The sequence below is a fragment of the Microchirus variegatus genome (genome assembly GCF_963457635.1).
Source record: "Microchirus variegatus genome assembly, chromosome: 13".
Classification (NCBI taxonomy): Eukaryota; Metazoa; Chordata; class Actinopteri; order Pleuronectiformes; family Soleidae; genus Microchirus; species Microchirus variegatus.
The window spans coordinates 8,704,818-8,728,996 of record NC_139814.1 but is presented as its reverse complement, the minus strand read 5'-3'; the positions used below and the strand labels follow the sequence as shown (position 1 = coordinate 8,728,996).

At 40.4% G+C, this 24,179-nt stretch overlaps 1 protein-coding gene across 1 annotated transcript; it reads left to right on the top strand.

Moving 5' to 3' along the window:
* Window positions 1-10,709: 10,709 nt before the first annotated feature.
* zc3h12ab (zinc finger CCCH-type containing 12Ab) lies at window positions 10,710-17,638 on the top strand (the record flags this gene model as incomplete). Its single annotated transcript, XM_083900185.1, has 5 exons — window positions 10,710-11,224; window positions 13,246-13,385; window positions 15,477-15,711; window positions 16,243-16,343; window positions 16,659-17,638. 5 exons carry the CDS (start codon window positions 10,710-10,712, stop codon window positions 17,636-17,638), a joined length of 1,971 nt encoding a protein of 656 aa, XP_083756311.1.
* Window positions 17,639-24,179: the final 6,541 nt, after the last annotated feature.

Genomic DNA, 24,179 nt, shown 5'->3' with positions numbered 1-24,179 from the left:
GGCAGATAAAGCAGTGTCTGCACCACACACAACAATACTGAGGCCAGATTTGGAAACACAGGCAGAACCAGCAACTTCCCCAGACTCACCAGTGCCTGGCTCAGAGACAGACACAACTGAAGAACCTTATGCCCCAGATTCCACTATTCCTAGGCCAGAGTATACAACCAAACAACCATCTGCACCAGCATCACCAATACATGTGACACAGTCAGATACAACAGCTAATTCAGAGCCATCACCAGAGTCAGCAACAATAAAAGAAGCAGGATCTGTGTTAGACACAACACTTGGGCATGATCTGGAAGCAATAACAGAACCAGAACTAGCACAAGAATCAACCACAACTGGACCAGAATCAGAAACAACAATAGACGCAAAGCCCAAGACAGACTTAGTAACAACAGCTCAAACAACACCTGGCCCAGAGGTGGAACCAACAAATGAGATAACACCTATACCAGGCTCAACAGTACCTGGCCTGAATTCAGAAACAGCAGATAAAGCAGTGTCTGCACCACACACAACAATACTAAGGCCAGATTTGGAAACACAGGCAGAACCAGCAACTGCCCCAGACTCACCAGTGCCTGGCTCAGAGACAGATACAACTGAAGCACCTTCTGCCCCAGATTACACTATGTCTGGGCCAAAGTATACAACTGAGAAACCATCTGCACCAGCATCAACAATATATGTGACACAGTCAGATACAACAGCTAATTCAGAGTCATCCCCAGAGTCAGCAACAATAAAAGAAGCAGGATCTGTGTTAGACACAACACTTGGGCATGATCTGGAAACAAAAGTAGAACCAGGACTAGCACAAGAATCCACCACAACTGGACCAGAATCAGACACAACAATAGACGCAACACCCAAGCCAGACTTACTAACAACAGTTCAAACAGCACCTGGCCCAGAGGTAGAAACAACAAATGAGATAACACCTATGCCAGGCTCAACAGTACCTGACCTGAATTCAGAAATGGCAGATAAAGCAGTGTCTGCACCACACACAACAATACTGAGGCCAGATTTGGAAACACAGGCAGAACCAGCAACTTCCCCAGACTCACCAGTGCCTGGCTCAGAGACAGACACAACTGAAGAACCTTCTGCCCCAGATTCCACTATTCCTAGGCCAGAGTATACAACCAAACAACCATCTGCACCAGCATCAACAATACATGTGACACAGTCAGATACAACAGCTAATTCAGAGCCATCACCAGAGTCAGCAACAATAAAAGAAGCAGGATCTGTGCTAGACACAACACTTGGTCATGATCTGGAAGCAATAACAGAACCAGAACTAGCACAAGAATCAACCACAACTGGACCAGAATCAGAAACAACAATAGACGCAAAGCCCAAGACAGACTTAGTAACAACAGCTCAAACAACACCTGGCCCAGAGGTGGAACCAACAAATGAGATAACACCTATACCAGGCTCAACAGTACCTGGCCTGAATTCAGAAACAGCAGATAAAGCAGTGTCTGCACCACACACAACAATACTGAGGCCAGATTTGGAAACACAGGCAGAACCAGCAACTGCCCCAGACTCACCAGTGCCTGGCTCAGAGACAGATACAACTGAAGCACCTTCTGCCCCAGATTACACTATGCCTGGGCCAAAGTATACAACTGAGCAACCATCTGCACCAGCATCAACAATACATGTGTCACAGTCAGATACAACAGCTAATTCAGAGCTTTCACCAGACTCACCAGTGCCTGGCTCAGAGACAGACACAACTGAAGAACCTTCTGCCACAGATTCCACCATGCCTAGGCCAGAATATACAACCAAACAACTATCTGTACCAACATCAACAATACATGTGACACAGTCAGATGCAACAGCTAATTCAGAGCCATCACCAGAGTCAGCGACAATAAAAGAAGCAGGAACTGTGTTAGACACAACACTTGGGCATGATCTAGAAACAAAAGCAGAACCAGGACTAGCACAAGAATCCACCACAACTGGACCAGAATCAGAAACAACAATAGACACAATACCCAAGCCAGACTTACTAACAACAGTTAAAACAGCACCTGGCCCAGAGGTGGAACCAACAAACGAGATAACACCGATGCCAGGCTCAACAGTACCTGGCCTGAATTCAGCAGCGGCAGATAAAGCAGTGTCTGCACCACACACAACAATACTGAGGCCAGATTTGGAAACACAGGCATACCCAGCAACCGCCCCAGACTCACCAGTGCCTGGCTCAGAGACAGATACAACTGAAGAACCTTCTGCCCCAGATTCCACTATGCCTGGGCCAGAGTATACAACTGAGGCACCATCTGTACCAACATCAACAATGCATGTGACACAGTCAGATACAAAAGCTAATGCAGAGTATACACCAGAGTCAGATCCTGCTTCTTTTATTATTGCTGTGTTAACAACACTTGGGCATGATCCGGAAGCAATAACAGAACCAGTACTAGCACAAGAATCAGCCACTACCAGACTAGAATCAGAAACAACAATAGACGCAACACCCAAGCCAGAGTTACTAACAGCTCAAACAGCACCTGGGCCGGAGTTGGAAACAACAAATGAGATAACACCTATGCCAGGCTCAACAGTACCTGGCCTGAATTCAGAAACGGGAGATAAAGCAGTGTCTGCACCGGACACAACAATACTGAGGCCTGATTTGGAAACACAGGCAGACCCAGCAACTGCCACAGACTCACCAGTGCCTGGCTCGGAGACAGATACAACTGAAGAACCTTCTGCCCCAGATTACACTATGTCTGGGCCAAAGTATACAACTGAGGCACCATCTGCACCAGCATCAACAATACATGTGTCACAGTCAGATACAACAGCTAATTCAGAGCCATCACCAGAGTCAGCAACAATAAAAGAAGCAGGATCTGTGTTAGACACAACACTTGGCCATGATCTGGAAACAAAAGTAGAACCAGGACTAGCACAAGAATCCACCACAACTGGACCAGAATCAGACACAACAATAGACGCAACACCCAAGCCAGACTTAGTAACAACAGCTCAAACAGCACCTGGCCCAGAGGTGGAACCAACAAATGAGATAACACCTGTGCCAGGCTCAACAGTACCTGGCCTGAATTCAGAAACGGCTGATAAAGCCGTGTCTGCACCACACACAACAATACTGAGGCCAGATTTGGAAACACAGGCAGACCCAGCAACTGCCCCAGACTCACCTGTGCCTGGCTCAAAGACAGATACAACTGAGTCACCTTCTGCCCCAGATTCCACTATGTCTGGGCCAGGGTATACAACCAAACAACCATCTGTACCAACATCAACAATACATGTTACACAGTCAGATACAAAAGCTAATGCAGAGTATACACCAGAGTCAGATCCTGCTTCTTTTATTATTGCTGTGTTAACAACACTTGGGCATGATCCGGAAGCAATAACAGAACCAGTACTAGCACAAGAATCAACCACTACCAGACTAGAATCAGAAACAACAAGAGAAGCAACACCCAAGCCAGAGTTACTAACAACAGCTCAAACAGCACCTGGCCCAGAGGTGGAAACAACAAATGAGATAACACCTATTCCAGGCTCAACAGTACCTGGCCTGAATTCAGAAACAGCAGATAAAGCAGTGTCTGCACCAGACACAACAATACTGAGGCCAGATTTGGAAACACAGGCAGAACCAGCAACTGCCACAGACTCACCAGTGCCTGGCCCAGAGATAGATACAACTGAAGCACATTCTGCCCCAGATTACACTATGTCTGGGCCAAAGTATACAACTGAGGAACCATCTGCACCAGCATCAACAATACATGTGTCACAGTCAGATACAACAGCTAATGCAGAGCCATCACCAGAGTCAGTAACAATAAAAGAAGCAGTATCTGTGTTAAACACAACACTTGGACAGGATCTAGAAACAAAAGCAGAACCAGGACTAGCACAAGAATCAACCACAACTGGACCAGAATCAGAAACAACAAAAGACACAACACCCAAGCCAGACTTTCTAATAACAGTTAAAACAGTACCTGGCCCAGAGGTTGAACCAACACATGAGATAACACCTATGCCAGGCTCAACAGTACCTGGCCTGAATTCAGAAATGGCAGATAAAGCAGTGTCTGCACCAGACACAACAATACTGAAGCCAGATTTGGAAACACAGGCGGAACCAGCAACCGCCCCAGACTCACCAGTGCCTGGCTCAGAGACAGATACAACTGAAGCACCTTCTGCCCCAGATTCCACTATGTCTGGGCCAAAGTATACAACTGAGGAACCATCTGCACCAGCAGTAGCACAAAAATCAACCTCAACTGGACCAGAATCAGAAACAACAATAGAAGCAACACCCAAGCCAGAGTTACTTACAACAGCAAATGAGATAACACCTATGCCAGGCTCAACAGTGCCTGGCCTGAATTCAGAAAGAGAAGATAAAGCAGTCTTTGCACCAGACACACCAACACTTAGACCAGAGGAAACACAGGAAGAACCAGCAAATGAGTCAACACAACCTGGGCCAGAGCTGGAAACTGCTGAAACAATGCCTGCACATGACTCAACAATTCCTAGACTAGAGTCTGGAAAAACAGAAGAAGCATTGCCCGGGAAAGAGTCAGAAACAAATTCTGAAGCAACATATGCCCCTGCTGCATTAGACTCAACAATACCTTTTCCAGATATTACCACTGAGGCAGCACCTGTAACAGCACCTGGGTCTGATACTGAACCACTAGCTGAGCCTGTGTCTGTATTGTCTTCTGTACTTGCACACTTTCTAACAGAGTCTGCGCCAAAATCCTCATCTCAACGTTCAGAGCCATCACATGGACCTGAGTTAGAATCAGAATCAAATGTAGCACCTGACTCAAACATGCCTGCCCTGGATTCAGAAACATCACCTGGAGCAGCACTTGCATCTGACATCACAACACCTGGGCCAAATCGGGACACAGCTGAAGCATCACCTAGACCAGAGGCAGAAACAACAGATCGAGCAAGACCTCGGCCAGAGTTGGAAGGAAGAGCTGATGCAGCACCTGCACCAGACTCTAGCAAGCTTGGTTTACCTGAGGTGGATACTAAAACATCAGCTAAAGTGGCACCTGGGTCATATTCCGTATTACCACACCCTTTAGCTGAACCTGTGCTAGAATCAACACCACAACAAATTTCAGAGTCACACTTAACCAATGTACTACATGAACCACAAATGATAAATCTACCAGACACCAAGCATGCTGCAGTGCCTGTGCCACATCCAGGTGTTCTTCCGAATATCCAACCTCCAGCAGAGCTCAAGAAAAAAACAAAATGGAGGCCTCGTAATTGTCATAGAGGGTAAGAGGAGTGAGAAATGTGAGAAAATTCAACTCTAAATGATGTTCATTATTTTGTTGGAAACAGAACCCATGGGATGTAAAAAATTAAAAGCCATATCAAAATGATTTGGTCATCTATTTAATTTTTTGTTAATACTGCTTTGTTTAAATTGGTTACTTGGAAGTGGTGTTTCTTTATCAATAAATGTAGTAGTAAATAATTAAATTGAATGGAAGAATCCTGTAAATATGTAATAATAAACAAACTATAAAGAAATAAAATGGTATTTTATTAAGTCTTGGAGAAGAAGAATGCACATGTTTGTAAAGTAAGTTTTGGAAAAAGATATTGACACTGAATTATACAAAATGCTCCTTCAAAAGTGATGTATTTCAGTGCAAATGTGTGTGTGCAGTTAAATGCACGAACCCAAGAGTGTCAAACTCATATGACCTGGGTAGGACTGCAAATAATATTTGTTGAATCAATTATTAATAGATACTAAATTAATTGTCAACTATTTTGATAATCGAATTAGAGCTGCAACTCGATTATTTTCGTAATCGATTAATCTGTCGATTATTTTCTCAATGAATCGATGAATCATTTGGTCCATAAAAGGTCATGTTAATGTTAAAAAACGTTGATGAATGATGTTCTCGAAAGTCTTGTTTTGTCCACAAACCAATATGATTCAATTTTAATGATTTCTTTCTTATGTGGAGCAAAGAAACCATGAAAATATTCACATTTAAGAAGCTGAAACAATCAGAAATCTTGTTTCAATCATGAAAAAAGCTTAAAACCGATTAATCGACTATCAAAATAGTTGGCGATTAATTTAGTAATCGATTAATAATCGATTCATCGTTTCAGCTCTAAATTTTACATCTTATGGCCCAAACAAGTACTCGAATAGTCGACAGATAAATTGATCATGAAAATAATCGTTAGTTGCAGCCCTAGACCTCTGGGCCAATGAGTGTCTAGTCTGATCAAGAGGGGGCCAGTCTCCCAGAATTTAAATAGTAAATGTGTTCTGATATGGAATGATACTTTACAATTAAAAAATTAAAAAACAAATAAATCTAAAATCAACTTAAAGGAATACTTCACCGATTTGCATTTAGCTGTTTATTACTAGAATAGGGGTAGTATTTTTGAAAATGTGTCCTTCCCAACCTCAGTGTCCCCTGAGTCGAGACATATCTGAATTCTTTTTTTTGTTACTTGCCCACCAGTGACACTTGGTCCTGTTAGCGTAACTGTTAGCAAAGATGGCGGACACTGTTTACATACGGAATCTAAAAAGTGCAGAATCAGCATCGCTTTGTCACTTGGTCCAAGCCTTGGTCTGATGCTGCGTTACAAAGCCCATCCAAACAAATGGGATGTGGGACTTATCCTACCTGGATTGTACTAGCTCTTACTTCAAAGCGTTCCAGCAATTGAAGTCGAACGTTAGAAAACATGGACGATTGCGGCGCTTTCTCTTTATGTTTGAAGAGGCATTTTGACTGTCAGCAATTCACTCTCTACTTACATACACAAGCGAGCCGTATATGTAAAAGCGATACGTATCGATATATAACGTCACGAGTATACGTTTACCGTAGCCCTACATATCTTCACGCTAAAGGATAACAACGACGACATAATTTCACGCCATAACAGGAAAAACAAGTTGTGATAAAATTGCTGTTTCTAAAACAAGTCGTTTATAGCCTATTCATGTGACTACATGGGCGCCGCCATTATTCTCCGACGTCATTTTGGTGAAGTAGGGGTAGGTCGATCAGCCCCGACTTCGCGAGTAGGAGGTCCCACTTTGACAGGCATTCCAGTGCACTTTTTCTAATTGGAGGTAAGATAAGTTCCACGTCCAACTGGTTTGGATGGGCTCTGGAACGCAGCATAACTCCACACTTTTTAGACCCACCTGTAGGGGGTCAGGACCACATTCCCAGAATGTAAACAGTGTCCGCCATCTTTGCTAACAGTTTACGCTAACAGGACCAAGTGTCACTGGTGGGCACGTGACAAAAAAGAATGAAGATTTTTCTCAAATCAGGGGAAATCTGATGCAAAGCTAAATGCAAATCTGTGAAGTATTCCTTTAATAATAAAGTGACCAACTGCAATTAAAGGTGAAGTAAGTAGTTTATAGTGCCATCTAGAGGAGAGGCTGAAATTTACAACAAAGAACTGCTGCTCTGCTCACCCCCTCCCTTCCCTGAGCACTACGGTATCCTCAGCCGGTCAAATGTCGTCCTCGTTGTCTTTCTCCGTGTCAGCAGATGAGGTTCGTGAGGCGAGGGAGAGGGCGAGCTACCACGGCCGTAGCAGACGAAGCGGAGAGAGTGGAGGCGGGACTTCCGCTACAAGTAAAGCGACACGCAACCGCGGCCCGCGACCATGTTATTTTACATGACTTTTTGAAACACTACGAAAATGAAACAAAAAATATTATACAGCGACTAGACAATGCAGGAGCACATAATATGTATAAAAAAGTGGATTGTGGTGGAAACCCATAAATACTACACATTGTCCCTTTAAATAGGAGGTTCTGGAACATGTTTCCGTTAGAACATAACATTGCCCAAAGTCTGTGCGGGCCCCAAGGCCCCCTTGTGGTTTTATCTGGCCCTGCTCATACATGAACTCAATTAAATAAAAGATACAATACGATCGATACAGCTCAGTGTGCAGCAGTCTAACACATATGGGTTAAGAAAGACTTATTTAACTTTTTGCCATGTAAAAAAAAAAAGTGAATTTTTTTAATGTTAGTTTTGACCAGATTTACAGCAATATTTGTGAATTTTGTGATATTTACTTCTCTTGTGAAAATATAATTTCAATGTTTAGTCTGAATAAAAAATCTAAATCTAAATGTTAAATATTAAATGTTAAATATAAATATAAATGTTAAATGTTAAATGTTAAATGTTAAATGTTAAATGTTAAATATAAATGTTAAATATAAATATAAATATAAATATAAATATAAACGTTAAATCTAAATGCTAAATATAAATGTAAATATAAATGTTAAATCTAAATGTTAAATATAAATATAAATATAAATATAAATGTTCTAGCGTCAAATGATTTTAAAACTGCGTTCTGGGACACAGAAAAATATTTATTTATTTGTATTCTCTTCTGCAACGGTCCGACGAAATGCATTCTGGGATACATGGCTTTCCCAAGTAAAACGGGCAGAGCGAAAACACTTCTGAACATGTTTTTTTTGTTATTTTAGGTAGTTATTATTATGATAGTATGTTTCAAGTTTATTTCCCCCGCTAGAGTGGTTTTAATTCGTTATTTGATTGCATAAACACAGCCTGACCTCCTCAAGCTTTTATTTTGGTATATCCGGTTACCGGCAGTGTGAATTTGCATATTAGCTAAACATTTAGTTTTAAACGAAACATTTAAATTTAACATTTTTATTTATATTTATATTTAAAATTTAGATTTAGATCTAGCATTTATATTTATATTTATATTTATATTTATATTTATATTTATATTTATATTTATATTTAACATTTAACATTTAGATTTAGATTTTTTATTTAGATCAAACATTGAAATTAGATTTTCACAAGAGAAGTAAATATCACAAAATTCACAAATATTGCTGTAAATGTGGTCTAACTTACATTAAAAAAATTCACATGTTTTTTATACATGTTTTTTTGCTAAATGTGGCAAAAAGTTGCTGTTTATTTTAGCATGCGCAACTTTACAATCGGCACCTCAGACTCTAGAGTCGCGCAAAGTCTATAACGATTCTACTGAAGGCTGTGATTCTTACATGTGAACGCATGGTGATTCAGTCACTTTTCTTCTGGATGAGAGCGCAGGTTACTTCACCTTTAGTGTTTCAGGAATCCCAGCATGTGACTGGCCCTCGCCTCCCTGCGCGCTGATGTCAGCTACAATGAAAAGAAAAAATCTTACTTCCTTGTTTCGGCTTACGTCTCTTCAAGAAGCCTCACGCCAGCGCACTCCTCTGCAGCGAGCACACAAGGCTGAAAGGATCTTGTAGAGCTGTCGTCCACCGCTCTGCTTTCTCAAGTCGTATCTGACGCACACAGGTACGTCCTAGCTTTTGTTATGACATTTTCTATGGAGATTCTGTAAAGCAGGCTGTCTGTGTGTATACTTGAGAATGGCAGGACTGTACCTTTGCTATCTGGCTTTGCTCTAGTTTGTCTTCAACCAAACTCTAAGGTGCCTAAATCCAGGTGTGGAGTTCACCAGCACTTAAACGGTTTTAAATCTCACAAAGGATCGGTTTACAGAGAGGCAAAAGTAGGAGAACAGGACCAAAAGTTTGAATTCTACATTTACAACAGTGCTATTATAGCTGGAGTTACTTTGCAGTTACTTAAAATACTAACCCAAGAGCAAAAGTTTCATAACACAACAACTAGGGGTGAAATAATTACTTGATTAATAATGGTTAATAGATTAGAGTTTATTTTTTATTTTTTATTTTTTAATTATTGAAATACGTTTTCAGATTTTCCAGCTTCTGAAAAGATTTCTTTGATCCATATAATAAATAAATAATTACAACGGGATAATTTTTGTTTGTGGACAAAACAAGACGTTTGAGAACATCATCATTTCCAGGTTTGGTAAAAAAAAAAAACGATTTTTGAACAAACCATTCCTCGGTTAATGGAGTAAATAATCGACAGGTTAATCAGTTATGAAAATAGCTGTTAGTTGAATCCCTAAAAATACAAACTATGACGGTAAATCTGCAGCACACTATTTAAATCATGCTTGTATATTAACACTTATTAATTCATAATAGAACGATTATTTTCGTAATCGATTAATCTGTCGATTATTTTCTCGATTAATCAATAAATCGTTTGGTCCATAAAATTTCAGAAAACGTTAAAAAAACATTGATCAGTGTTTGTCAAACCTGGAAATGACGATGTTCTTGAATGTCTTGTTTTGTCCACAAACCAAAATGATTCAGTTTTAATGATTTCTTTGTTGTGTTCAGCAAAGACGAAGAAAATATTCACATTTAAGAGGCTGAAACAATCAGAAATCTTGTTTTAATCATGAAAAAAGCTTCAAACCGATTAATCGATTATCAAAATAGTTGGCGATTAATTTAGTAATCGATTCATTGATTAATCGTTTCAGCTCTAATTCATAATATCACTGGCGTCATGATAAATGTATTTACTTTCATAATTTTAAATGATAACGCTGCTGTTATTGAAATGAGGTTTTAAAATGCAGCGTCTTGAGTATCTACTCTGTGTTTCAGGCCTGGACACAAGGAAGTTGTAATGTTTCTGACATGAACGAGCTACACCTACGTAGTAGGGATGAATGCCGGCATTGCTTATTCCACATTTGTGCACCCGTGGACCGAACACCCCTCCAAGGCCTGTCTGAACCACACAGACTCTGACGCTGCTGCATGGATTTCCACTTCACGTCTCCCCGTTCAAAACTCCCCCCACCCTTCCTGTGAGAAAATGTATTCCTGTGATTCTGACCCATACCTGGACTCACAACACACAGAGGCCCAAATAGACTTCTTCCACAAGCTGGGCTACTCCACGGCTCAGGTCCGGTCCATTCAGCAGAAGTTTGGCCCCAACGTCGACACAGATAAAATCCTTGGACAGCTGGTGCAGATCGGGCCCAGTCAGGATGCCAAGCAGGGGCCGGTGACCATGATGACGGTGCTGCTGCCCAAAGGGGACGTCCAGCAGTTACAGGGTCCCACCGTGCAACTGCCTGTCACTGTGGCATCCACCCTGAGCAGAGAGGAGAGCAGTGAGGACGAAGACGCCCTGAGACCCATCGTTATAGATGGTAGCAACGTGGCCATGAGGTGAGAAACTATGAAATGCTTATATACTGGTACTGGTGAAAATCTCCACTGCAGATATCAGAAAGAGAAAAAAAAAGATCAAATCCAATACGATCTAAAAACCCTACGTTATTGGCAGTTTATTTCTTATTTATACGAGCAGCAAATGTGTAATACAGTTAGAATTATGTTTTGGTTTTGTGGTAAATACAGCGTAAATGTGTTAGTAACAGCTTTAAAAACAGCAGTTTTATCAGAATGATAGTGGTATGGGCAGATGTTCGGACAAAAAAAGTGGTAGCCAAACAATATACAAACCTCATGTTTTCGTTTTTCAATCAATCAGAACCGAAATTATTATGATTAATTATTGTTTTGAATTTGGAACTTCTAGTTTCTCATTTTTGTAAAGCAAAACACCACAATTGACATTTTAAAGACACTTTATTTTTTCCTTATGTACTGACGCTCCAGTGTCGGAATTATTATTTATTTAAAAAAAACAAAAAAAACAACAACGACAACAAAAAAACGTCTGCATCTCTGATATTTGCAGATAATGGGTTTGAAACCACCAAAAGAAATGACTAATATTTAATCTTTCATGACACACTCTTAAGGGGAAATACAGCAGATATTTTGTGATTAGGGTTTTATGAACTCAAATAAAAACATCTGACTATGTGTGAACTTTCAGTCACAGTCCATTAATGAAGATTAAAATAATTTCTCCTGCTGTCAGACCCTCTCAATATTTCTGTCATTATTATCCAACAGAAACGTTTCGTAGCAAAGGAGGCGAGTACAATGTGTGTTAAGTGCAATATGTAAACAGCATAACTGTTCTTTATTCTCTTGTTCTAGGAAGTTGGCAACCCTAGGTTTAATGCAGGATTTCAACATCTTAATCAGATTTTAGTGCGTAATAGTATATGGAAACATATTACAAACATGAAATAGTCTAGATCTGGATCTTTAACCAAATTTACATGATTTTTTTTTTTTTGTCTGAGCCATCCTTCTGCCGCGTTTGGCCCAAATCAGTTCATCAATAATTATGATTTACTTGCACCCTAATATATATGTATCTAAGAATATAGGGTGTTACCGACTTGGCAGAAACAGGTTTGAGCTTCTCAATAGACCTATTTGTTATACGTCTCTGTGTTTGCACGGCTTAACCTGCGAGCCTGATCCACAAGAATGACTATAGTTTCATTTACCCAGACGATACCCAGCCGTCACGGAAACAGCAGCACTGGAGTCGGAGGTTTGACGGAAAAGTCAACTGATTTTAAAGTTACCCCCTGGTTTTACAGGGATATGCACACATAGCTGTAGGAACAGATGAAGGAACAGGAAGTAGGTGGGAGAATGAAGAGGAAAAAAAAAAAACTCACTGTGCATAATAGTACGTGCATGAGAATACAATCTGTCCTTTTGCCTCTCCCAGGCAGGCACGCCCGTTCAGGCACGTTGTAAATAATCTGCTCAAGTATGCAAATCAGAGCACATACGTGTGTGTGTGTGTGTGTGTGTGTGTGTGTGATGTGTGTGTAATGTGTGTCTTCCAAAGACTTCCTTTCAACAGGAACAGCCATTACACCATTTACCCTGCAGTGCAGTCACCTTTCCTTGTCCTCTTTGACTTCAAACTTGACACATCCAAAAAGCCCTTGAGGCATTTGAAAAACTAAACAGTGAGATTTACACAGTAAAGTTTGCTGAAGGAATTACTGGGGCAGTGTCTGTTTCTTAATCTATGGTATGAATTAGATACAAGTTGGGCGATGGCAAATAAAGCATTTTTTTATTGTTAGATTACTATGTTGTTGTTCCATGATCCAAAGACGTCACTTGAGTATGCAAACATTTATGAATATCTACGTCGTAAAGCTCTTATGTGTGCGTGGACTCGTTGTCTTGAGTTGTTTTGAAGAGCTGAAAGGGAAAGAGCTGTGAAGTCATTTGAATATCAAAGAGTGAGATTATAAATGACACCTCATTCATTGTTCCATATATACATTCATTCATTCATTCAGCCACGGCAACAAGGAAGTATTCTCGTGTCTGGGAATCCAGTTGGCAGTGAACTACTTCTTGGACCGAGGCCACACTGAAGTCACTGTGTTTGTTCCCTCGTGGAGGAAAGAACAGCCTCGGCCAGATGTTCCCATCACAGGTCGGTCAAGATGACGGGAGATTGGACACTGTCCACTTCCTCATTCACATGACACATTCTTGCTGATTATCTGACTTAGATAATATTTCTATTTCCAATAAGTTAAAAAAAAGGTGACAAGTTGTAGCCTTCCAAATGTGTATGTTTATCTATGTTTTATGTCACTGTGAACCATCTATCATCTGTCTATCCCATTGTCTCCTCTAAAAGACAGTTTTATTTAATGTTTTATACTACTAAAACACATGTAAGGACATTAGTCCTTGTATAATTGAATGTCAGAATAATAAAGAATGAAACTAAGTAGGTTTCTGTTTCTAGAAAAGATTACGCTTCAGATAGCTTTAGAGTGTTGTTCTAGTTGGGAAATACCCAATGTCAGTTAATTTCCTATAAGTAAAGTAGTTTTATCAGTGGTTCAGTGCAGGCATAACTTCAAAGATAAAAATGTGGGTTTTTTTTCTGAGAAACCACACAATTACCATACTGTTCTCTATAGACAACAGCCCTTGGGTGGCCTACATTTGGAAATGGCTTCTGATTCAGCAGCGCTTGTTTGCAGTTTCTACTTCTGATCAACAGTTTTTTGCAGGAGGATGTTCTCGTTTAGTGTTAATATTTAACCAAGTGCGATCTATTTGCTCACGCACTCATATGTAAATGGAACCATGACTTCCTGAAAAAAATGTTGGGAAAATAACATTTTGAAAAGAAAACATTCACTCCTCCAGCACCAAATTGATAGAGAAAATCAACACTTTTACATCATGTACGCCAACTTAGTTGCTCAAGGAAAAACTGATTTAAGGTACTTGACAAAAGGATCACTCAATAAAATCATGTTTCCACATGGTAAATGCCTGATGAACATAGTCTACATTCAGTATATGATATTTTGGACAAAGCTATAGTGTGTAATGTCCCAGTATAAACGGATGTCCACTACAATCCAATCATTGTCATATGAGTCCCAACAGTGTTGATTTATTCCATCAGTTCCACACGCCTCTCTGATGTTTCGCAGTATAGCTGTGTTTTGTTTGCATTAACAGCTACGCTAGTAAAGTAAGAACTTAAATCAGACATAGAGTGGTCCTGTTGCACATATATGTTAGTTATGGAGGTCTACTTAAATACATTAACTTGTTTTTTATGGTCAAAAACCTCCTAGTTGCTGTAAACGAGCCGATAGAAATCCTCTTTTCTGACGGTGTATCCCAGCCGCGAGATTTGAGACTCCACTCTCTCACCCAGAAGACAGAGTCTTGTGATTGGCCAGTATATTCAGCACACCCGCTCTCAGAAGCACAGCTCCCCCCTCTGGAACGGTGGATGCACTGCTCCTCATTATCAAAACATTGTTTTAACAGTGTATAAAAATAGCTTCTTCACGACTCCCCGCCGCAGTCCCTTTTATGACTTTGACCCGGAGTCAGACCCAGAGTCAGAAGACACTGTCGCTCGTGAAACACCTCCACAACGAACGTTATTCTTCTTCTGCGGTTCAATGTACGCAACCGGATGTGCCCGGACTAGTGCCTGGAGCAGGACGTTCTGCTGTTCAGGAGAACCGGTGTTTACGTAACCGGACCGGGTTTTTTCAGAGATCTCGCTGAGCCCGGGATTACAATGAAACACAGTGTTTTCAGCAGTGGCTGAAATGTTTGTTTTGAAACTTCAGGGCTTCTTAAACAAGGTAATGACGCAGATACACACTAAAAAACAGCGTTAATAGGAACTTCCGGTCTAGTTCCGCTTTAAGATTAAAGAATCAAACCCTGGTTCTCTGAAACATGAGAGAGATACTGAAACAGATGTTGAAGGAGAACGCTGTTGTCTTCTCAGAAAGTTCTGCAGGTTTCACTGAGGGAGTGGGGGAAAAGTCTGGGGGAGAAGTGACACTAGCAGTCCTTTGGTGACAGAAGTTACAGACTGGGGCTTTTTAAAATAGTCAGAACCTCATACGATCACACTTGACGAACAATGATCATCGTGCTCGATGATGTTCAGATCCAACGTCATAAGGCAGGGGGGAGAAGAACAACCACAAGAGAAACAACGACTTCATGCAGCCTTGTGTTTGGTTTACAGATCAGCACATTCTGCGTGACCTGGAGAGGAGGAAGATCCTGGTGTTCACGCCGTCCAGGCGTGTCGCGGGCAAACGAGTGGTCTGCAATGATGACTGCTTCATTGTCAAGCATGGCTACGAGTCTGATGGCATCATCGTGTCCAACGACATGTACCGCGACCTTCAGGGAGAGAAGCCCAAGTGGAAGCGCTTCATCGAGGAGAGGCTGCTTATGTACTCGTTCGTTAACAATAAGTGAGTATTCCCTTCCAGACGTGTGTATCTGTAACCATTTGTTTTCCTGTGTTCTCACAACTTTGAATACCAAGCATGTGGCATTCAAAACTGTGAGTTATGGCGCTTTTACATTATACAGTTCTAGCACTACTTAGCTCTTAGCACGTTGTTCATAGCACGTTCAAAGTACCTCCTCAATGTGGGCAAGGTCATCATAGCACGGCGCACGATATGGGCCGGTGCTAAATACACTAGACTTCTCTGTTAAATATTGAGATTTTAGACATTTCCTTTGCTAAATTTTGTTGATGTCTTTTCAGGATTTTTAGGTCTTTTTAACTGATGTACAGTTTGGCAATGTTCGCTGTGATTCGTCGCGCTCATGACTCTTCAAATGACTATACTCCGAGTAGCGTCGACTTAAGTCATGCAGATTAGTGCTAGAACTGTATAATGGAACAACCCTATTAGTGGGTTTGGTGTAAAATGTGAACAGATTTAAAGTTCTTGAAGATTAACTTGATTAAATGAATTTTAACTCTGATGCAGGTTCATGCCACCTGATGATCCTCTTGGCCGACATGGTCCTACTCTAGAGAACTTATTGCGGAAGATTCCGAAGACTCAGAAAAAACATCTGTGCCCTTATGGTGAGACAAAATGATTTTGATGTGAAATACATTTGGCCAAATATGTATAAACTCAAATATCATGCAAATGAGTAGATATTCCTGGTCCTCAGAAGATGAATCCTAAGTACTTCTGATCTTTTAGCCCTCAGCCATCAGTTAAATTTGTTGTTTGGATTGAAAAATTGGATCATGATGACTTTAAAGGACTTCTAGTTTGATTTATGATCAAATACCTGCAAAACTAATGATCTTCACAGTATTCTTGCCAAGCACATTTTGCTGTGCTGACCTCATAGAGGTGCCCGACTGTATAACTCTTTCTTCTTCTTTCAGGAAAGAAATGTACTTATGGAATCAAATGTAAATTCCACCATCCGGAGCGAGCCAAACAGTCCAATCGCTTGGTTGCCGATGAGCTTCGCGAGAACGCTAAGCATCCCTCAGCTGCTCAGAAACAACCTTCTACTTGCTCCAGCCCTGTGCCTGGACAGAGCCTCCTGCTGGTCGAGGATATGGCCAAGAAACTAACTCTGGGACACGAGAGCAGCTCAGTAAGGAAAGAACATAAAAACGAACAAGTGAAGACGAGTCACCGCTCAAGCAAGAAAGTCGCATCCAAGAAGGAGAAGACCAGCCAACGCTCCATTTCCTCTGACCATGAATCGGTGCGGCAAAGTGAATCTCATGAGCAGCTTGACTCTGGTTTAGGCTCCATTGACAGTCAACAAATGGAGGCTCCCTGGAGTCAGTTCGATTACCAGTATGGGCCGAAATACAGGAGCTGCCAGCATGTATGCAATGTTCGACAACAGTGCTGCCCTCCGAGAAGTGCGCCGTGTAGCTGCTGCTCTCATGGTCCTCCCTCTTTGGGGATTGCACCAGATTTCCAGCACCACCCCGTACATCACAACATGGGGCCCCTGAGCAGCCACAGCCCTGATGTCGTACCCCACAATCTGCCCCATTACCATGGCTACGGCGCGTACCCGGTCAGTGTACCTGCTGCATACAGTCAGCCAGCAGATTTCCAGCACACCAGAGTCCACAAACACCAGCAGCAGACTTACTGGTCCGATCCCTTCGGTGCTCACCATCCGGTGGTGCACGCCCTGCCGGGGAAGCACTTACCGCGGGAGCTTCCACAACCGGGCCCAAGCAGAAAGGAGAGGGAGGTCGTCCGGAAAAAGCTCCTCGCCATCTTCAGTGTCCACCTGGTGGACACGGCCATGGACATGTTCCCTCAGGTGATGGATCCACAGGTGCTTGTCGCCGAGATCCTCATGCTGCAGAGTAAAAACCCGTCACTCAGGTGATCCGAGTCCAGCCTGCAAACCGTTTCTTTCAGTGGAAGGAAGAGACTCAAGGCTGCAAGAAACTGTGATAAACATCAGTTTGTGTCATTGTGTATTGTGGTATCCACCTTTTTATTAGAAACTGTAACTGCAGTTGATACAAATTGTATCTTTATTTAAGGAATCGGTCACATATTTTCTTGTGGTACTGACTGTTTTTTGTCGCCTTGTAAACTACTACTACTTCTTGCACCAAAGTCCATGGAAAATCATTGATTTTACATCATTGCACACTGGAGTTGTTTATCCACGGCTGCCTCCATCGGGAAGTGTGATTGAAATGTAAGTGTAATTTCTTTGGAGTCATCAAAGGGACACAAACGTATCAAATGAGGCAGCAGTAGACCAGCAGCTCCATGTTTCCATGAACTTAAAAAGCTGATTGGTGCAGGATCATGAGTGCTTTACAAACTTCAGTTCCCACTCAGAAAAGGTTGTTTGCGGGCTAAAATAAAGCAGAATACTATTGGTATTATATTAGTGTTCTATCTCATACCTGTATATAGCTGAGCTAACACTTTTCCAACAGTGGCAACAAAAACATTTGATCTTTGTTGTAGACGACAGTATAGCAAGGCCTTTGAATGAGTCTATCAAGTTTATTGAGCTGGTCACTGAGTGTACACGGTGGCACGGATGAGATGAATGAAATATGTGTCATATTGGCACAGTTTACGCTCTCACCACCAACTACGGCTAAAGGTTTAGCAGTAATTAACTTGTACCAACCACTCACTTATGGTTTTATGATGGCATTTTAATCGCATGTCATTTTAAGCCTCGATTAACAAACGATGACAGCAGTGAGTCATTTTAACCTCACTGATAATGAGTTTTTGAAATTGAAATCTGCTCTCCTAATGCTGGACATTCCCAGTTCAGTGTATTTAATTGAACGTTTTTTGCAGGAGTTTTCACAACAGTTTGTCCATACTACTCAGCCTGACCACATTTTGTACATGCTCTACATACTTACACAGAGTTAACACAGTGTGCGTTTCCATTTGTCTGTGACACACCGTAAATCTCAGGCTCTGCAAGCAGAAGTTTGACAAGAATGTACCCGTGTGTATAATTTATACTCGCACTCTTCAAATGAGGGCAAACTGATTTATGGTCACTGGACGTTACAAACATCATTTTGTTTTTATTAGCAACAATTATTGATGTCACTGTTATGGAATAAAAATAAAGTTGTGTACATGCCAACAGACCAGGTTTTAGCTTCTAATCTTCAACTGGTTGAGCATCCATCGTTCACTCTTTATAACATAATAAGCATGGTGTGTGTGTGTCTATGTGTGACAGACACCCCTGTCTTTGTGGTGCAAGAAAATCTATTTTCAATACAAATGAATGCACCGGTTATTACTTGAATATTTGAGGAATTATTGCTTTCACCAGCTCTCACCTCAGACCCGGGTTCCCTGGGTTCGAGCGGTTAGAACAAGGGCCTTTCTGCAAGGAGTTTGCATGTTCTCCCCGTGTGTGAGTGGGTTTTCATTACAGAATACTGTGAAGATCATTAGTTTTGCAGGTTTGAGACCCCTGCTTTAACCCTTAGATGTGCCTTCAAAAAAGTTACATTAACACACCTATAGAGCACCAAAAAATGTTCATAAAAAATTAAGCTATAAAAAACTGTATACAAATAGATACGTTTCTGTCATGATGCACCTTCATTTTATGGTCTACAAAAACACAATAAAGGAATTATTTTCAATATACGTCATGGAGACTGGATTATTTGATTTTTGTTTGATGTGAAAAATGAGCAGAAACACTTGTTTATGTGTATTATTTGTATTTATTTATCATGAAATGCTCACGTTAACACCGAGAGCACCAAAATGTGCTCATAAAAAATTAAGCTACAAATTGTATAAATTGTTATTATTATTATTATTAATATTATTATTATTATTATTATTATTAATAAACCAACATCAGGACTTATCATACATATCAAACATTATTTAAATTTTTTAAAGTTCCCAAGTTTTTGTCATGATGCACGAAAAATAGTTATTTGAATGAGTTTCAATGAGGATATTTTTGTGAGTAGGTGTGTGAGTGTGAGTATTTTAGTTAACATTGTTTACAATAGACTTAAAATAAAACATACATGAAAAATGCAGATATTTCAAAATATACACAAAGAAAGTATAAAATACACAAAAAATTGTATGTGTGTTCAAGGGTTAAAGAAAAATAATGGATGTGATGCTATATTTATGCCTTTATCTCTTTATCTTAACATGAAAATCAAAATAAACATTCTTTTTTTTTTCAAAGCTACAAGGTGCTGAAGGGGCTGACCCCTGCTGTAGGAGCAGCTGATCAGCTGACCAAAGAGACAGGAGTGTAAGGACCAAACACCTCAGGAAGGTCAAATGGGGCAAGATCATTTCAGGAAAAACAAATAAAGTCATTTAAAGAAATACTCTGGCAGCCAGTGGAGAGAGGCCAAAATGAGTGTTCTTGTTCTTTCTCATATATATAATATAACACATTCACCTCTATGGTCGATTTAGCCTTATTCTGTGGAAGGAAGCAGGAGTGTGTAGAGAAAAGTCAAGCACACACACACACAGGAGAGACGGGCAGACTCCTCACAGAAAGTCCCTCATTCAAACCAGGATTTAAAATAATAATAATAATAATAATAACATTTAAAAAATTTTTATGCTTTTATTGCTTTGAGGCAACGTCTACCCACTGCCCCAAAAAGCAAACATATTTAACATTCAGTTTTGGAAGTAGGCAAAACAGTTTGTCTAATTAACAATGAGACAAACCGGAGAACGCACACAAACCTCCACAGAGTTTCTTACAGTATTAACCCTTAGGACACAGCATTTTGGCTGCTGTTTTCCCAATGTTAAGTTTAAACATACAATAAATACAGAGGGTATCAGGATGTGTCTTATGTATAGGTTTTTCTTATATCCTTTTTTTCAGCATAACCCGAGCAAACTCAAAATGTTTAAAATCGTTCATTTGTGAAATTTGGAAATACGTCACAGTTCAAAGATCACTTGGCTCCTTTTTTCCTCTATTTTGTGACTATTTATATCACAAAATGCAATATAAAGTTAATCATAACTTTGACTCAACAACACAAAAGCCTGTATACTGTATGTGACCTATAAACACACACCCCAGGATGTCAACATAAGGAGTTGTGTATTATCCCCATAGCAAATTACCATGGGTAAGATCTGTGCCGCATGAGCACTAAGGGTTAAGACACTTTATCTGGAGCTGGATTCGCCACCAAAATCTTCCTCTACGTTCCCAGAAAAAGTCATCTTTCTTAAATTGAGTTGAGTTATGCTGCTCATTAACTGACAACCACAAAAATGCCTGCAAAAAAACACAACCTGTGACTGTGACAGGTCCTTAAAGAAGACTGAGAATAGATTTGACTAAGTGCAACAGAATGTCCATCAACTCCATTTAAACAGGCGTGTCTCCAATTTCATTTTAATAAGTATAACTCTGTTTGTTTACAATTATTTTTTTAATGGTTGCAGCAAGAACATGACGACCTTTTGTTAAGAAAACATGTGGGTGCTTGAGTACAAAGTCAATCCAGTACAAGCAATGGACGTGCGTAGAGGTTGGTGTTCAACTGTCCTGCTGACCTATGACCTGTGAGGGAAATGTTACTGAGCATCACAAAGTCTGTTGTTAGAATTCGGAATGAGCCAATATGATACTCAGTATCAGTAAATATCACTGGCTCTGAGTCATAGATTCGACCTGCTTGACTCTGCAACAGCACTAAGAGAATAATGTCCATGAAATAGCTACAAAAGGCTAAATTCATAGTTTTAGTTTAGACGTAAAATTGCGGTGACCTTCAAGTTGAAAGACAACTCATCCTCCTCACTTTTTTAAAATATATTTATGTCTAAAACTTAAGAACATGTTATGTCAGAAAAGTACTTTTGATACGTAAGTACAGTAAATGTTGTCACATACTTTAAGACTTTTACCAAAGTAATATTATAAAAAAGTGACTTCAACTTGTACCAAAGTCATTTTCTGGTAACATACTTGTACTTTTTTTCAAGTATCACTTTAAGGTCGTACATAGACTGTACATAGTCGATGTTGAACGGGAAACAGCCTGAGACACAGATGCACGAAACAGAACTCAACTCAACTCAACTTTATTTATAGAGCCCTTTAGGCAGCTATAGCTGGGACAAAGTACTTAACAATACAATAAATAAAACATGGCACATAGAACAAAGTAAACAAAATAAAAACAATAAAACAACATATATATAGTAAAACTATAAAACAATAACAATGTTTAAACAATGAAGACAATAAAACACTAAAACAAGAGCCGAGTCTCATGCTGAGTTGAACGTAGAAGAATAAAAATGTGTTTTAAGATGAGTTTTAAAAATGGACAGTGAGGGGGCCTGTCTAATATGGAGCGGGAGGGCGTTCCAAAGTTTAGGACCGGCAATGGAGAAAGCTCTTTCCCCTCTGAGCTTCCGTTTAGACCTCGGTACCTCGAGGAGCAGCTGGTCAGCTGACCTGAGGCACCGAGCAGGAGCGTAGGGATGGAGAAGCTCAGAGAGGTAAGGCGGGGCGAGACCATTTAAAGATTTAAAAACAAATAAAAGAATCTTAAAATGTACTCTAAAATGCACAGGCAGCCAGTGAAGGGAGGCCACAATTGGAGTAATGTGCTCCCTCTTACGTGCTCCAGTTAAGAGGCGAGTAGAACAGTGATTTTAGCCACAAAAAGCTCACATAATAAAAGCTACACCTGCTCAATTCTAAGATGTCTTGGGGAAAACTGAAGAAAAAAAAACCCCCTGAACTTTGTGTTCTGCAAATTGCTCATTCTCCTGCACCAAAGTCCATGAAGAACATTAGCAGTTTTATTCTGTATCATGGGCACACAAGACTTCATTATCCACTGCTGCCATAAGTGCATTCAGATGTGTAATTCTGACACTTCTGTGCTTAGATCCTATACTTACACTAAGTGGAGCCACTAAAACATGACTGAGTCTTGTTTTTTTCACATTTTGGGGACTGGAATGGCCTCACATATTTAAAATTCTTTCAAACGGCTCCTGTCAAACATAACTGGTGCATGAAAGTTGTAATGGTTTTTTTTTTCCACGTGTGGGTATAGTTTCATTCTTTATTTATGCACCATATTTTACACAGCCATGGGAAATCTCAATCTATATTACTGAAGAAATACGGTGATGTCATGGAGAAAAGTTGTAGCATTTTCTTCTGACATAAAGACGAAGACGGGGTGAAGAACACGTTTGTAATATTTGCATGTTTGATTCTTCATCTGTGCAGTCTTGTGATGCTGAGTCAACAGATCACCTTGAAATGCGAGTTAAAACAAACATTCTGAGCCACGTTGAGCTGTCACAACTTGTTCTTGCACTAAACCACATTTTTGTTGCTTTTGCAGCTGAAAAGAGAGACAGAGGACAAGAAGGCGATCACTCAAGCAGCTTAAAGCACTTTATGTGTGTGTGTCATGTGCGCACGCCTGCAAAGAGACACCAGCACACACCAGGCAGCGGCGGTTGCTCTAATCGAACGAGATCAAATGAATTTGCAGCGGGATCAGATAATACTCGGCGGCTCCATACTTATTAAAATCAGCCGATGACAGTGGACGAAATAACCAAAACCCTTTAATTTACCTCAGTTTTAATGCAATGAGTGGTTTGCTTCATAATAAGGCATGAAGCAAACAAAGACATCAAAGTGCTCACACTGTACTTTCCCACAGGGCAATTAAAAAAACGAATAAACACGTTAGTCATTAACACATTTGCAAATACAGTACGCACTGTATGCAAATCACACACCCACACCCACACACACACACACACACACACACGTACAAGATGTGGGACGAGGAAAGGTTTTGTTGTCTAATATTAGCCCACTGGGGTGGAAATAAACACGTTATTTTGTGAGATTGATAGGCCTTTTTAACAAGAAAGACGGATAATCAAGTTAATGATAGCTTAGCGACATTTAGCTTCCTATTTCCTAGGCGGTGCCAAAATAACAGAGTTTACACTGATCATGTTATCTAAGAACATGCAGCTATATACACGTGTGAAGTTTTGAAGGGAAGCGTTCTGCAGAATAGACCTTTACTTCAAGCACTAATTTGTATTTTGTGTTTTAGGACACTCATAACGGTCGCCATGTTAATAAGGAAACCAACTTGCCAGGATCACATTGTGTGTTTCTGCAAGCCACAGATTTGTTTAGAGCGCACGCTTCTGAACCGGAATGACGTCTGAAATGAGGACGATAATGACATTTCCTGGTTCGGCGTGTGGTTTAGGCTCAAAAAGAACCTCATGATCATTTTCCACGCAGCGTCAACATCGTCTCTATAAAAACGCTGTATGCTGAATGTCCTCAGAACTGCATGAGAGCCATAAAAAAGGACACTGCTGATCCACACATGAGACAAGGATCAATA